The 15,722-nt window shown below is 34.9% G+C and overlaps 1 protein-coding gene across 1 annotated transcript in view; it reads right to left on the bottom strand.

Annotated features, from left to right (window-relative positions):
• Window positions 1-15,722, bottom strand: part of RpS20 (ribosomal protein S20) — a 186,072-nt gene that overhangs the window by 1,935 nt on the left and 168,415 nt on the right. Inside the window, exons 2-6 of the mRNA XM_080145444.1 lie at window positions 2,817-2,898; window positions 2,394-2,477; window positions 1,359-1,412; window positions 788-857; window positions 251-369 (exon numbers count right to left, since the gene is read on the bottom strand). Coding sequence (XP_080001570.1) covers window positions 251-369; window positions 788-857; window positions 1,359-1,412; window positions 2,394-2,477; window positions 2,817-2,831 — 342 coding nt within the window. The 5' untranslated portion in view covers window positions 2,832-2,898. The remainder of the gene's footprint in view (window positions 1-250; window positions 370-787; window positions 858-1,358; window positions 1,413-2,393; window positions 2,478-2,816; window positions 2,899-15,722) is intronic.

Here is a 15,722-nt window from a genome sequence, read left to right as displayed (position 1 = left end):
CATTTCAGGAATGCTTAATAAATGTATTGGGTTGGTTTTAGGCATTGGGATCACATGCTAAAGGGGAAGCAAAAAATGAAAATTATGTGGGAGGGGGACCCTCGAAATTAAGTGGGAGGGGAAAAAAGATTAATAGAAAAAAAATGTACTAAAAATTCCCCCCCCCATTATTTCTCCCTCTTAAGGATAAAAAAAATAAATCTTGTGCAGACAATACACCCCTCTGACTAATGGTAAACCAACTACTTACATCGACTCCGGGTTCCATGGCGATGGTACCGGTGATCTTGCCAACGGCGTCACTGGAGGCGTGCAGATCAATGATACGCTTGTGGATACGCATCTGGAACTTGTCCCAAGTCTTGGAACCTAAACAAAAAAAAGTTTTTAATATCAATAAATGTTATTACCTAGATAGCAAATCAGCCAGAATTATCATAGATTACCCCGCTAAAATAAAAGCTTCAATACAATTTTCTCGTTTTCATTCAAATCCGGTGGATAGGAACCGGTTCTCATCCATACGAAAAAACTGTCTAGCATCGTATTATTTCCAGCTTTCTAAGAATATAGAAATGTACAATCATAAGATTAAAACTAGTTTTTTTTAGCCGGTGACTTCGTCACCACGGGGCTAAAAAACTAGTTTTAATCTCATAATTGTACATTCTATATCCGCGGAAAGCCGTTTATAATACGATGCGAGAAATAACTATTATCACCCTCAAAAATAGCTTGGACGTACTTGCCTTAAACATAAATTTAACTTATAAATATTAGTTCTTACCTTCACCGCAAGGTGTCTTACGGGTGGTGATTCTGAGCTTCTTGGTGGGCATTCTGATTGGTCCCTTCACCTAAAAAAATGGAGAATTATCAATATGTAAGGGAAAGTACCAAAAATTTAATATTAAGATTTACAAATTCTAAGCTAATTATATGTACCAGATTTGGAGGCCCGGCTAGTTCCGAAACAGCTAGCAGAGTACTATGCACTGGTCATTGCTATACCCGCTCTATGACCGGTCAGGGGACCTTCCGGTCATGCTGCAGAACGCAACAGGACCGAATGGTATAAACTCATTGACTGAGAGCCCTGACAATAAAGGTCTGAACGGGACTAATGAAAAACAAAAAATAAAGAATGCGACACATAAATAAGAATGCAGGGGGGAGGGGGGTGTATACTTATCAAAATCTCCCCTCCCTGAGAGGGTCTGAATGTATTCAAAAGAGGTAGGTATTTTTAACTTTACTAAGTAAATTAAGGAAATGATGGGATAAGAAAGTAAACTAGGTTGGAAAATATACATACAAATCTGTAAGTGTCATGAGTTTTAATCTTTATAATCTCATACCTTAGGTTCATACTGGGTCTCGTTCTTGGCTCCCTTGACCAGATCAGCACACACCTAAATAAAAAACAATTAAGAATTAAGGCCTCGTCAACAGCGAGACTAGGATATCTTTAAATAACTTTGTTTTAACGTAGGGTTGGGCCGGATACTTTTTTGGCCGGATACCGGATACCGGATATCCGGCTGATCTCAAATGCCGGATATCCGGTAACCGGCCGGATATCCGGCCAACGCCGGATATCCGGCAAATATCCGGTTATCCGGCCAAATTACCGGATATCCGGCCGGATAACCGGCCAAATTACCAGATATTAAAGTAGTAAAAAAAAAATTTCTTCATAAATCTTATATAAATTTACATTAAGTTAAACTTATTCAGAAAAAATGTTCTTCTAGCTTTAATAATAAGAAAATTATAGCCATTTAAGATTTTAAAAAGCAGAGAATTTTGGTGTAAAGTATAAAAAATTGTAGAGCCGGATATCCGGCCGGATAGTTTCAATATCCGGTATCCGGCCGGATATTGAAAATGGCCGGATATCCGGCCGGATATCCGGCCACACCGGATATCCGGCCCAACCCTAGTTTTAAGTTTTACTGTAACTTTATAGGCCAAGGAAATATTTTAGGGGAATATGAAGGGGTGATAACCCCTGCTTAAAATAAAATCATGGGTGTATATTCTGAAAGATATACTCTACTAAAAAGGGAGGGGGGGGGGGGGGGGGGAGGGGGTAAAAAATATGTAGGAAGGGAGAAAAACTAAAGAAATGAACAGTTGTAAAATTTCTCTCAATTTTTCACAATCCGCGAAGGAAAAAAAACTAAGGGGAGGAATATAAATAATTCAGACGAAAAAAAACTTGTGCAGAATATACAAACCTGAATAAAAGAATGGTATTTCTAAAATTAATAGTCACGGAATATTTAAAAGGTGATTGAGGGAGTTATAGAAGCTGGATGAAGCTGTGGGTGAAGACACTAGTATTCTCGAAATTAATTGACCGTCTAAGGTCATAAATCTATCCTTAATACCTTCTCCAGAGCCTTGAGGTTGCAGGAGTTGAGGGTAATTCTGATTCTCAAGATCTTAGTGTCATCCTCAGTTTGCTTTCCATCCTACATAAAAATATATTATTATATGCAAGTTAAATGATGTCGAACTGTTTTTGAATCTGAACAAAATACCAAAAAGCAACAAATAATTTACGATCATATAAAGCTTTTCTTATCATTAAATGACAGACTTACAATCTTTATAGACGGCCGTTGTAGTTCTTAAGCTAAAAAGGGAATGAGAACTTGTATGTAGCATATTAAAATAGTGTTAATGTCAAAATGTGCTATCAACATAAAAAAAGCAAATTTTTCAACCTCCAAAAAATACAAATGTTTTTAATGAACTCTTCAGTTAAATATCCCTTCCCGAAAATAAGAAACCAGTAAGAAGTACAATACCTTGTAGGCAGACATTTTGTATCAGAGATTGATCAGGATCGAGTTATTGAATCTACAACAGCGCTGAACCCCGAAAGGATCTGAAAAACAGAAACAAGGTTCCATCAATTTATTCAGATGTTTGTACAGCCTGATCTTTAAAAGTCAAACTTTGGCAGTATTAAAATCACAGATGTTAACAACCAAAGTTCTTTTTGTTATAGATTTTTTTAAGGATCAGGTTTTGTGAATATTATTGATCAAGCAAAACACATGCGTACAAGACGTTAAAAGTGTGAAGAGAGGGGAAGAAAGGAGGTTGGTGGGTTGTCTACTTCTCCTGCAACTCCTTCAATCTTCTGATGGCGGATCTGACAGAGGCGGCAGCGGTAGTTGTGTAGTTCCAGGCTCCACCTGAAAAAAAATTTTCATTAGTTTAAGAATTAAGTTATTTGAGGGTTTACAAAATATCTAGTAAACAAGGATAACAACATCCAAAAGTAGAGAGTAAAATACAAAGCAGTTGTTCAATGGTTTAATAAAATATCAAAGAACACGAAACCTCTCCATCTGATGGTAGCATGATTGATAATCAGATTGATAATAGATGCTTTGATAAATCTACACCAAAAATTTAAGCAGTCTGTCTTAAATAGCAGAAAATTTAATATTATTCCATTAAATATCTTACGGACAGACACAGTTAAAGTAGGTTCGCTAGAGTAAATCTTCATAACTGTTTAAGGATTAAACCAATGAAATTAACGATATCGATTTAATCTAGTCATTTATCATGCATATAATTCTATTTTAATTTAAAAGTTTTATAGCTAGTCATAAACTTAGAAAAATAGGAATTATTTAAATCTTAAAATTGTATGTGGCGAAAAGGGGGGGGGGGGAAATGTGGTGACTCGTGCCACGACATACCAGCAATTTTATTTTGGGTGCTACTCCCTTAGTTTTAGAGATAATTGGGTGAAATCTTTTGGGCTGGGTCACTAATTACCCCAACTAGAGGTATCTTTCAAAAAAAAACGGCGGCGGGTCCGCCGCTCCCGCCGTTCGCCGCCATTTTCCGCCGCCGCCAAAAAAATTTTTTTATTGCATTTCTCGCCGAATTAGGCAATTTGGAATCATTTGAGACCATGTTATTTTTTTCAAAAATTTTTCCCCTTATAACCAACCCTGCGGGGGGACTTAGTCATTTTTTTCAAATTCTCGTTTATCAAGGTATATCTTAAATTCAGTGCCTCTCCTAAGCTTTTAAAGATATTGAGACAAAACCTTTTGAGGTAGATCAGTAAAAAATATTTGAATAAAAAATGGCGGCGATACCGCCGCTCCCGCCGTCCACCGCCATTTTCCGCCGCCGCCGCAAAAATTTTTTTTATTGCATTTCTCGCCGAATTAGGCAATTTGGAATCATTTGAGACCATGTTATTTTTTTCAAAAATTTTTCCCCTTATAACCTTTTGAGGTAGATCAGTAAAAAATATTTGAATAAAAAATGGCGGCGGTACCGCCGCTCCCGCCGTCCACCGCCATTTTCCGCCGCCGCCAAAATTTTTTTTATTGCATTTCTCGCCGAATTAGGCAATTTGGAATCATTTGAGACCATATTATTTTTTTCCAAAATTTTTCCCCTTACAAGCCGTCCTGTGGGCGGCGGAAAATGGCGATGGATGGCGGGAGCGGCGGTATCGCCGCCATTTTTTATTCAAATATTTTTTTGCTGATCTACCTCAAAAGATTTTGTTTCAATATCTTTAAAAGCTTAGGAGAGGCACTGAATTTAAGATATACCTTAATAAACGAGAATTTGAAAAAAATGACTGAGTCCCCCTGCAGGGTTGGTTATAAGGGGAAAAATTTTTGAAAAAAATAACATGGTCTCAAATGATTCCAAATTGCCTAATTCGGCGAGAAATGCAATAAAAAAAATTTTGGCGGCGGCGGCGGAAAATGGCGGTGGACGGCGGGAGCGGCGGTACCGCCGCCATTTTTTATTCAAATATTTTTTACTGATTTACCTCAAAAGGTTTTGTCTCAATATCTTTAAAAGCTTAGGAGAGGCACTGAATTTAAGATATACCTTAATAAACGAGAATTTGAAAAAAAATGACTAAGTCCCCCCGCAGGGTTGGTTATAAGGGGAAAAATTTTTGAAAAAAATAACATGGTCTCAAATGATTCCAAATTGCCTAATTCGGCGAGAAATGCAATAAAAAAATTTTTTTTTGCGGCGGCGGAAAATGGCGGCGAACGGCGGGAGCGGCGGACCCGCCGCCGTTTTTTTTGAAAGATACCTCTAGTTGGGGTAATTAGTGACCCAGCCCAAAAGATTTCACCCAATTATCTCTAAAACTAAGGGAGTAGCACCCAAAATAAAATTGCTGGTATGTCGTGGCACGAGTCACCACATTTTCCCCCCCCCTTAGTTAAAAAATCCATGTAAAAACATGATTTAAGGGCACCTTCGACAATAATTTAGCTTAAAGATTATAAAAGTCTACAAAGGGAGTCTATAGCATTAAAATTAATGAATTATGTAGTCATAAAAGAATTGTGATAGCACCGCTAAGGTAAAAACTTAATGAATAGGTAGACATATACTTTAGAGATGTTAGAAAAAGGATTAAGTGAGGTTAATCACATTTAACAAAACTAAAGTTAAATGTAGCAAAGTCTACCATCAAACGCCAGGCATCAAAAACCATGGTGTTAGCGATTCTTTGTCATTAATCTAGCTATATTATATGACCTTTACACTACAAAGTCTGAAAGGTAGTCTCGATAGCACTTTAAATTCAAGAATAGCAATTGTACCAAGATTTAACAAAGATATCAAAATAAAAATTCAATATCTTTCAACAATCAAGAATTTAACTAGCTCTAATAGGAGTCCTTAAAAACTATAGACATCTGAAAGGTGATTGTTAAAGCATAAGTTTTGAACAAATTAGAAAATAACGCATAAAGGTTAATGTATCAGGATTTGTCCCAATATATCAAAATATTATTTGATACGTTTCTAATGTCCTGAAATAATCTAGCTATCATAAAGTTCTTTAAGACTATAAAAGTATTAAAGAAAAAGAACTAGATAGCACCACTTAAAGAGTAGATAATTCTGAAAGGTGAAGTGTGTACTATAAGCATTATTAAAAGTTATGGATTTAATGTACTAAGATTTGAACTTAAAAATGAAGTTTAGGCATGTGATTCAGTAATATTATTAGAAAAAAAATTAAACAACAAAAACTGAAGTTAAATGTAGCAAAGTCTACCATCAAACGCCAGGTATAGAAAACCGTGGTGTTAGCGATACTCTGTCATCATTCTCGCTATGTTTGAGACCTTAAAGACTATATAAATCTGAAAGGTAATGTGTTATAGCTTTAACCCTTACAGATCGGGAGGGGGGCTCAAAGAGCCCCCCCCCCCTCTAATTTTTTCAATCTCATTTTTTTGTAGGTAAGATGGAGAGCTGTAACTTCATGACTTTTTAAGTTTAGTAATTATACGTCGGCCAGTGTTGATTTTATTAGGATATCTGGTCTGTGTCGGTCGTGGTGTCCGGTCAAAGTCGGTTGGGTAGCAAAAAAAATTAGAAAAAAATTCTAAATAAATCTTAATTTCTACATTATGACTTTTGTGTATAAGGTAGAAACCCAAATTTTTTTTGATGAATACTTAGATATCAATGACCATCTGAGAAAAGTGGTGTTATGACCGTTTGACCGCTCCCTGACCGACTTTATGACCGATTTTTGTCCGGCTTTTACTACAGACATATATCATGAATATCGTGGCTTCTATTACAGCTAGAGACCTATAATTTTTTTTGGTAAATCCTTGAGCAATAATTAACAGATAAAAATATTAATTTGCGCCGCCAACCGCCGTAACCGCCGAAAATGGCGGTTTCCGTTATTTGCCGTTTTTCGGCGATGATCAGTAAAAGTAATTTTTTTGTTATGAAAAATAAAAGTTCGACCTAAAATTTGGTCATCCTAGCTGCAAAATTGGCCGCTCTACAGCTATTTTAAAATTTAGCGGCTGGCCGCTAAAAAGCGGCTAAGGAGCGGTCTGACTGCTATGACTAGAAAAAGTAATTTTCTCTAAAAATACACATGAACCACCAGAAAAAAAATTTACGTCTTTATCTGTACCAGGAGCCGAGATAGAGGGGGGGGGGGGCTCAAAGAGCCCCCCCCCCCCCCCCCCGATCTATTAAGGTGGGAATTGGGGCCCGATCTGTAAGGGTTAACTTTAATTAACTGTAGCAAAGTCTACCATCAAACGCCAGGTATAGAAAACCGTGGTGTTAGCGATACTCTGTCATCAATCTCGCTATGTTTGAGACCTTAAAGACTATATAAATCTGAAAGGTAATGTGTTATAGCTTTAACTTTAATTAACTGTAGCAAAGTCTACAATCAAACGCCAGATATAGAAAACAATGGTGTTAAAGAAACTTTGTCAATGATCTAGCTATAATAGGAGTCCTTACAAACTACAGAAATCTGAGAGGTGTATGTATAGCATTTATAAAAGCTTAGAAGTAAAAAGCATACAGGATAATATATAAAGATTTGTCCCAATATATTTTATATGTTATTTATGTCCAGAATCGATCTATCATAAAGTCAATCAAGACTATGAAAGTCTCAAAGGAAAAGAACTAGATAGCACAGCTAGGATCAAAAACCTTTGTGAAAGAAAAAACTAAAAAACTTCAGTAAGATTAAAAATAAAATAATTACAGAAATACAGTAACTGTAGCAAAGTCTACCATCAAACGCCAGGCATAGAAAACCATGGTGTTAGGTTAGCGAAACTTTGTCATTAATCTAGCTATAATAGGAGTCCTTACAGACTACAGAAATCTGAGAGGTGTTAGTCATAGCATTACAAAAGCTTTGAACAACTTGGAAATAATGGGCATACAGATAGCACCACTTGGATCAAAAACCTTGGTGTAAGAAAAGAGTAAAAAAACTTCAGTAACATTTAAAAATAATATTGGGTGTCAACAAATACAGAACATTAAAACTTTGGTTAAATGTAGCAAAGTCTACCATCAAACGCCAGGTATAGAAAACCATAGTGTTACTGTTAGTGAAACTTTGTCATTAATCTAGCTATAATAGGAGTCCTTGCAGACTACAGAAATCTGAGAGGTGTTAGTTATAGCATAACAAAAGCTTTGAACAAATTGGAAATAATGGGCACACAGATAGCACCGCTTGGATCAAAAACCTTGGTTTAAGAGTAAAAAACTTTAGTAACATTTTAAAAAGAACATTGGGTGTCCACGAATACAGAACATTAAAACTCTGGTTAAATGTGGCAAAGTCTACCATCAAACGCCAGGTATAGAAAACCATGGTGTTAGCGATTCTCTGTCATTAATCTCGCTATGTTCAGAGACCTTAAAGACTATATAAATCTGAAAGGTAAAGTATTATAGCGCTGATATTAAAAATTTTATCAAAAAAGGTGATTTAAATATATTAAATTAAGCTGGTAAAGCTGAAGAAACCATAGTGGACACCTCTTGAGGACAGACGTACCCGATTTAAATAATTAGAAGTCTACAAAGTTAAAAACATTTTGTTAAATAGAGCAAATGTTACTTAAAGAATAGTTGCTACTAATAGACAACCTACTTAACTTACCTATATCTTGCTTTCATAAAACAACCTGTCTTCTCTCACAAGAGATAGAAAATCTAGACTTTCTTAATCGAAAATGCATTACCTGCAACCTTCATGCGGCACTTCTTGTTCTTGCACTGCCAGATGCCAACACAAGTTCTCTTCATCTTCTCAGTACCACAGAAGGTGCACACGTACTTGGCGTGCTGAGACACCTCCATCTTCTTCACGGTCTTCCTCAGGGAAGCACCATACCTTAATAAATGAGATAAAGGTAATGTTTGATAAACAAAAATAACATTTCAAGCAAGTTGCCTAAATACGGCCATTACATTACACGCATTATTTCCACGTAGGATTGGTATATTAAGTTTAATCGCGGCAGATATTATAAGAAAAAAATCAGACATTTTTTCCGATGATTTAGATCACGCAAACAATTTTTAAGATAGTTTTCTTCATTGAGGGAAACTATGCTATAAAGATCCAAATAAAAGTATGAAGTTCGCTTTAACAACCCTCCCCTATTGCATGTCAAGGGCGCAGCCGCTAGTTGATTTTTAACAAAATCTAAAATAGCTTTACTAACACGTACTAGCTAATAACAGCAAATTAAAATTTAACAAATTAATCAGTCATAAATGAAACTATAAATATAAATAAATATCAACGAATGAGAAAATGTGTCTACAGTTTGTAGTCCCATAAATTCAAGGAAACTTTACCTGGTACCGTATTTACCGGTGATTCCCACCTTCTTGGTACGCTTTGCCATTTTCAACTACTTCTGAAGGATAATAAGTTAAAGCTAACAATTAATGGTCTGTATCGTAGAAAACTATTAACTGTGCATGAAGATTCCTGAAACAATCTAGAACTTAATCAGAAAGAGCAACTTCTCTAGAATTTTATATAAGCTCGTGTACAGTTACAAAACTTTTAAAAATTTTGGTGTAGGTAATCCCCTAATTTTGAAAACAATGATTCCTAGGTAATTTGGGCAAGCTAAAACTAAGCATAATCAAATATTGGTTTAAAAGATTAATACTAATAATCCAAACAGTGATGTAAAATTTTGCCACATGTCCATTACAAAAATAGTATAAAAGACCAAAAAATCACAATTAACAGCTTAGATATATTGATCATTTCACCATAATACAAAATTTATCACTATAACAACATAAAAATCAATAACAGCATTATTTATTCTTAAAATACAAATACAATACACTAAATTTTCAGGATTGCAAAATGTTGGTCCATGAACGGACATGCGGATTACTGCTCTAGCATACACCGGAACCCGTGCTACAAACATGGTGGCCAACTTTTTATAAAAATATTTTATTTTTAACAAAAACTCGAAATTCGATCTTTACGAGACATGATTTAAAACTATTTTATAATTATAAAAGCCATTTTAAACAAGTGAATTTAAAATTATCTTGCAATTAAAGCATAATACGAATTAAAATGATTAAAAATTAATATGAGAATGAAAAGAAAACACGGCTACTCTGTTTCGTCTGCTACGTAACGGCTTTTAGTATTTTAGAACTTTTTTACGAAAAACTATTTTGATTTCAAAAAAAAAATTTAAAAAGTAATGTTTAATTAATACTTTTAAAAAATTTACATATTATTATATTATCTTAATATATCTTAAAGTACGAAATTGTATTGCTTAAATCAGAAATTATTGTTTTTCCTAAATTAAATATAAAATACATATACTATAATCCTGAATATAAGCGAAACTATGACGTCATATCCGAGTAAGGAAAAAAGGTTCCTTTTTCAAAATAATGATAAAAAAGAAAATTCCAGAAAACAATATAAAACGTTAACACCGACAAAAGTACTAAGAGGACATACGAATGATTGCGACAAATGTACTGTGGGGATATCTCTTAGTAGATTAATTGATGATTTTTTCTCTTTGTTTCAAAATTAATTTTAGATAAAAAAAATAGTATAATGGAAAGTAAACGAAGTAGTGGGTTTCGTCGTATTTTCAATGTAGAATGTCAGCTATTTCTATTTCCTGCGGGGTTCTTTAATCCTGTGGGACTAATTTCTTAACCATGAGGGGCAATCATTAACATTTACCTAACCAAAAATAACCTATGAAAAACTACTGTGAAAATACGCCGAAACACACGCTACTTCGTTTTCTTTCATGATTAAAATAATTTTAAAAAATATTTATTTCATTAAATCTTTAAAAGAAATGAAAATATGCAATTACATCTTTAAATCAAATAAAACATGCATATATATCCCAGCGAAACCTTTTTAAAAAAAGGTAGCATGCTACCTTTTTCGATATCTCTAAGAGTAGCATTTTGACGAACTTTTATGAGCTCGTAAGATGGTAGCTAGCTAGTATTTTAGAGCTCCTACTTTAGTAGCTTGCTACCTCATAAATTATTAGCTTTTCTGCTAACTTTGGCGACCTCGAAAATACTAGCAGAAGAAAAAACACGATGTCGCTCAAATGTAGCATTTTACGGTGTTAACACACACATACATCAAACACACAATCAACCCATGATCAAAATTGATAGGGAGAAAAATATAGGTTATAAATTTGCCACTAGGGACTCAAATAATTTTTTAAAGACTCTATCAATCTTTCTGTTTTCCAACTGAAAACAATAAAAAATGGTAATACATAATGTTATAGAGTGTTGATAGTCTTTGATGAAAAAAAGTAATTTTTAAAAGGCATTATTTTTTTAAACAACAACAAATATAGAAACATATCTTAATGTTCAGTATATTGAGCCGAAAATGGTATGATATCTGCTTAGATGAAAGTCTAGTCAATTAAGCAATGTGTCTAATAATGAATAAATTGAGAGACATGTTTTCCTTATGAAGACATGATAGAGAATCTGAATGACTCATTCTTTCTATCATTCTCTTTCTCTCTCTCTCTCTTTTTTCTCTCTCCTCTCTCTCTCTCACCCTACATGCGCCTTCCACTTTTCTCTATGATTATAGCTTTCCACTGTGTTTGGAGCATTTAAGAGTTCGTATAAGAAATGTTTCGAGTCGCCGTCGAGATCTCAATTGACGCATTTTAATTTTTGCTACTATTGTGCGACTTCGCCCCATACTCTGCCACGATATCGATGACGAACTCGCATGCTACCTTTTGTTTGAAAGGACGATTTTCCAACGTTGTTCGCCAAAAAATTAGGTGTTAATTCATGGCGAATGGGATTCGAGGTAGCATAGGACTCGGTACATATATTGAACGAGCTCGTAGGCGACTCTATGGAGAAATGTCTCGCTGGTGCAATAAGCAAACATTATAGAAATTTTTTTAAAGAAAAGATTAATCTCTATTAAATTGTGCTACAGACTGAGGTAAGTGATTGTAGAGCAGATTCACTGAGAAAGAAAAAAATGCCTATTTCTGATGTAAAAAGACATTAACTAATTTTTATCATTTCTATTTTTTTTATTTCTCAGGTCCTCCTTTCTTTCTTATACCTATAGGCAGGATGTTATCATCCTTGTTTTCTGTATTACACCCCCCTTCACCCTAAAGCTCACTTTGATTATGGTAAAAGGGATGTGTCAAAATAACTATAGATGCCCCAAGCTCAACCCCTCCCCCCTGGCAAACCCTGTGCACGGCACTGGTTGTTTTGATTTCTTTGGTAAAGGTGTATGTTATAAAACCCAAGAAAATAGCCTAAAACCACCACAGGAACAGTAGGTATATTCCCTGAAGAGTAGAATCCAACCGGTTCAGTGGTTACCGAGATCTTAAGGTACAGACGGACGGACGGACGGACGGACAGATAAACATCATTCTACTTTGTATTATAGATGAGTGTAATTCACTTCCGCATATTTTCATATCCGCATATTGTCCGCCCATGACCGCAAAAAGATCGAAAATAGCCAATGATCTTGTCAGAGTGTTTCATAATTTGATTGAGCAAAAAAGGAAAGGACAGTTTTATTTTTAACAGCGAACCTACTCTTATAATTCACTTTGTCTTTCTGTCCCTAAGTACGTTAATCCGTAGTTTTTTATATGCTATTGCACAGCACATCTAGTCTATACATTTTTTTATCAGTCTGTCTGTCGGTCATGCTTCTAAAGTCATAAACACTTATTTCCTAAGGTTTTGTGATTTTCAATGACAACTAAACATTTGCTCTATAACTAACGTTGTCAGTTTCTTGATTTTTTTTGTGCTTCGCCACTAGTGGTACCACCACCCTCCCAAGTGAAATCGCTTTTAGCCCAAAAAATGAACCCCATAAATATCTTTTTAAAAATTTCTATTTAAAACTACAATTGAAATTAGGGAGCAACCTCCCCCCCCCCCCTTACCCTCAATAGCCCCTAAAGGCCTCTTGGGGCAGAGCTGCTCGTAATAATCTATAAGATCAAATTCAGCTAGTGACAGGAGAAGGACAGGAGAAGGGGGGTTGAAGGTTAATATCCCTGCTAACTATCTATTTAATTAATTTTTGTGGTCACTGCATATTATTATTTTAACCACATAATAATAGTTATTTCTCTCATCGTATTATAAACAGCTTTCCGCGGATATAGAATGTACAATCATAAGATTAAATCCAGTTTTTTTAGCCCCGAGATGCTGAAGGCACGGTCTAAAAAAACTGGTTTTAATCTTATGATTGTACATTTTTATATTCGTAGAAAGCTGGATATAATACGATGCCAGACATAGTTTTTTTCGTATGGATACATTATTGCTTGCAAGTAGCACCAGATTTTCATGTACTTTGATAAAATGATGCTCGCAGCTGGCTAAAATAACGATACCATTCCATCCAACCCATTTTCCATCTCCACTCCTACTGGATGAACGAACTCACCAATAAATGAGGTCCATATTAGCAAGCTAAATTAAACAAATATGTATATCCACGTACACATCCTATATCCATTATCTCTCTGTCTGTCTGTCTGTCTGTCTGTCTGTCTGTCTCTCTGTCTGTCTCTCTTTCTGTCTCTCTGCCTGTCTCTCTCTCTCTCTCTCTCTCTCCCTTTCTATCTCTCTGTCTCTCTCTTTCTCTCTCTCTCTCTCTCTCTCTCTCTCTCTCTCTTTCTCACTCTCTCTCTCTCTCTCTCTCTCTCTCTCTCTCTCTCTTTCTCCCATTCATTCTCTCTCTCTCTCATTCTCTTTTGTCTCTTTCTCTCTCTTTCCCTTTCTCTAACTCTGTAACCGCCTTTCTAAAAGAGTAACCAAGTTACCATGGGTTCCATTGAGTATGTGGAGTTCCACAAGGTGCTCTTTCAGTACCACTCAATATTTATATCAAATATGTTGCTTTTGCAAATATCACATCATACAAAATTGAAATTTTCACTATACACCCCCCCCCCCCCCTCTACACTTGTATAATGTAGTAAGGTTCTTTTGTCTAAAGCAAATGAGTTATCAATTTAAGGTTAGCTTCACATAGGTCCTGGGATGGTTTTAATCTATTTTATTTTCAGCTTTAAGTCTTTGGATGGTTTAAAGCTATATCCTGCTTTTCACTATCTCTCTCTCTTTCTCTCCCTTTCTCTCTCTCTCTGTCTCTCTCTTTCTCTCTCTCTCTCTCTCTCTCTCTCTCTCTCTCTCTCTCTCTCTCTCTCTCTCTCTCTCTCTCTCTCTCTCTCTGTCAGTGTCTATGTCATTCTTTGTCTCTCTCATTCTTTCTCTTTCTCTAACTCTGTAACCGCCTTTCTAAATTTGTAACGTAAAGCTTTATCTTTTTCAAAAAAGTCTTGGATTTTTTCTGCGTTATTGTATGAGCGTTCATATTGAAAGATTTATATATGTAGAAAGCAATGATTTTTTCATATATTTTCATGTGTGTTTAAAAGGTAGAGATTATTAGTAAAGCGTGTTTTAAATATTATATATTGTGACTTTTATTATTTTTATTGTTGAAAAATGTCTTTCAAGTATGGCTTCGAAACCGATTAATATCCACTGGATTAGAACTAGTTCTCAGCCATACTATAAATCGTGTATATTATCGGTTCAGAGACAGTTTTCGACTAGTAATATAATAAAAACTATTGAAGTAAAACCAGTTTGATAATGGATCATATTTGTTTTCATTTTGTTAAAAATATATAAATCTTTTCTACAAGTAGAATTGGTCGATCCGTAAGTCCGTTATGCATTAATCCGTTAATCGTTTATTTGATCATTCTAGAATCGATTTTCAACTCTTCATGATGATTCCTGTAACATGTAAGATTTAGAAAGCATATGAAATCTATTATTATTTTAAATTTTGTAGTTAGATTTTAATACAGATTCCTAGATCGATTAGGAACAATGTTTTATGCGAAGCATTTTTAGAGTTTCCCCTAAAACTGCCTGGTCAAGCAAAGAAAACCTCAACCCCCTCACCTTATTTTGAAATTGCTTGAAAATAAAAGGATAGTGGTAGTTTTTCGTGTGTTTATATTTACCTTTGGTTAGGTTAGGTTTGGTTATATTGGATATAGCCCTGGAGGGTTAGGGAACCACAGGCAGAGGCCCCGTTTGGGGTTAGGAATAAAAAATTTCCCTTCTTTTTTTATTTTCTACAGACAATAATATTGAGTATGAAAGGTCTAGAACTGTTACCCAATATTTGTTTGTCTAATTGAGGACTATACCAAAGTTGCTAAAGTATTAAACAAACAAACATAAAAATGACCCCCCCCCCCCCCTCATATTTTAATTTATAAGTGGTGGAAGTGAGGGGGGGGGGTTGATTCCCAACAGGGTACTTTGTGTGAAAGTGCCAGAGATATTAATTTGACATAGTTTTTGCTTTAGTGACATGACATAAATACCAGCATATATGCTAAAAAGATTTTTTGTGTAAAAATACAGTTAAAAGCTATTTTTATCGCATCGTATTATAGACAGCTTTCTCTGGATTGTAAAATCAAATATTTGAAGAGAATTTTCTATTATAAGAAACAATACACACTTTTTCAGTATGGCCTTTAACCAGCGGAAAATTAATCGGTTTCGAAGCCTTACTGGAAAAGATATTAGGTCAAATTACGAAAAAATGTATAATAATAATTCCAAAATAAAATGACATAATTCTAACTTAAACTTTCCATTGTATGGTTGCTTATTTGTGCCAGTTCTTTTATATACATTAAGGGTGTTTTTAAACAAAAATTTATCTATCTCAATTTTCATTATATTTTGGTTCAAATTTTGGTTTTGTTGCTCTAATTCATACTCAAGCTATGACAATAAGATGT

The sequence above is a fragment of the Acartia tonsa genome, chromosome 13 (genome assembly GCF_053477335.1).
Source record: "Acartia tonsa isolate MP-2025a chromosome 13, ASM5347733v1, whole genome shotgun sequence".
Lineage (NCBI taxonomy): Eukaryota > Metazoa > Arthropoda > Copepoda > Calanoida > Acartiidae > Acartia > Acartia tonsa.
Note: the sequence above shows the minus strand (reverse complement) of the source record. Positions and strands in the feature narration are given on the sequence as shown.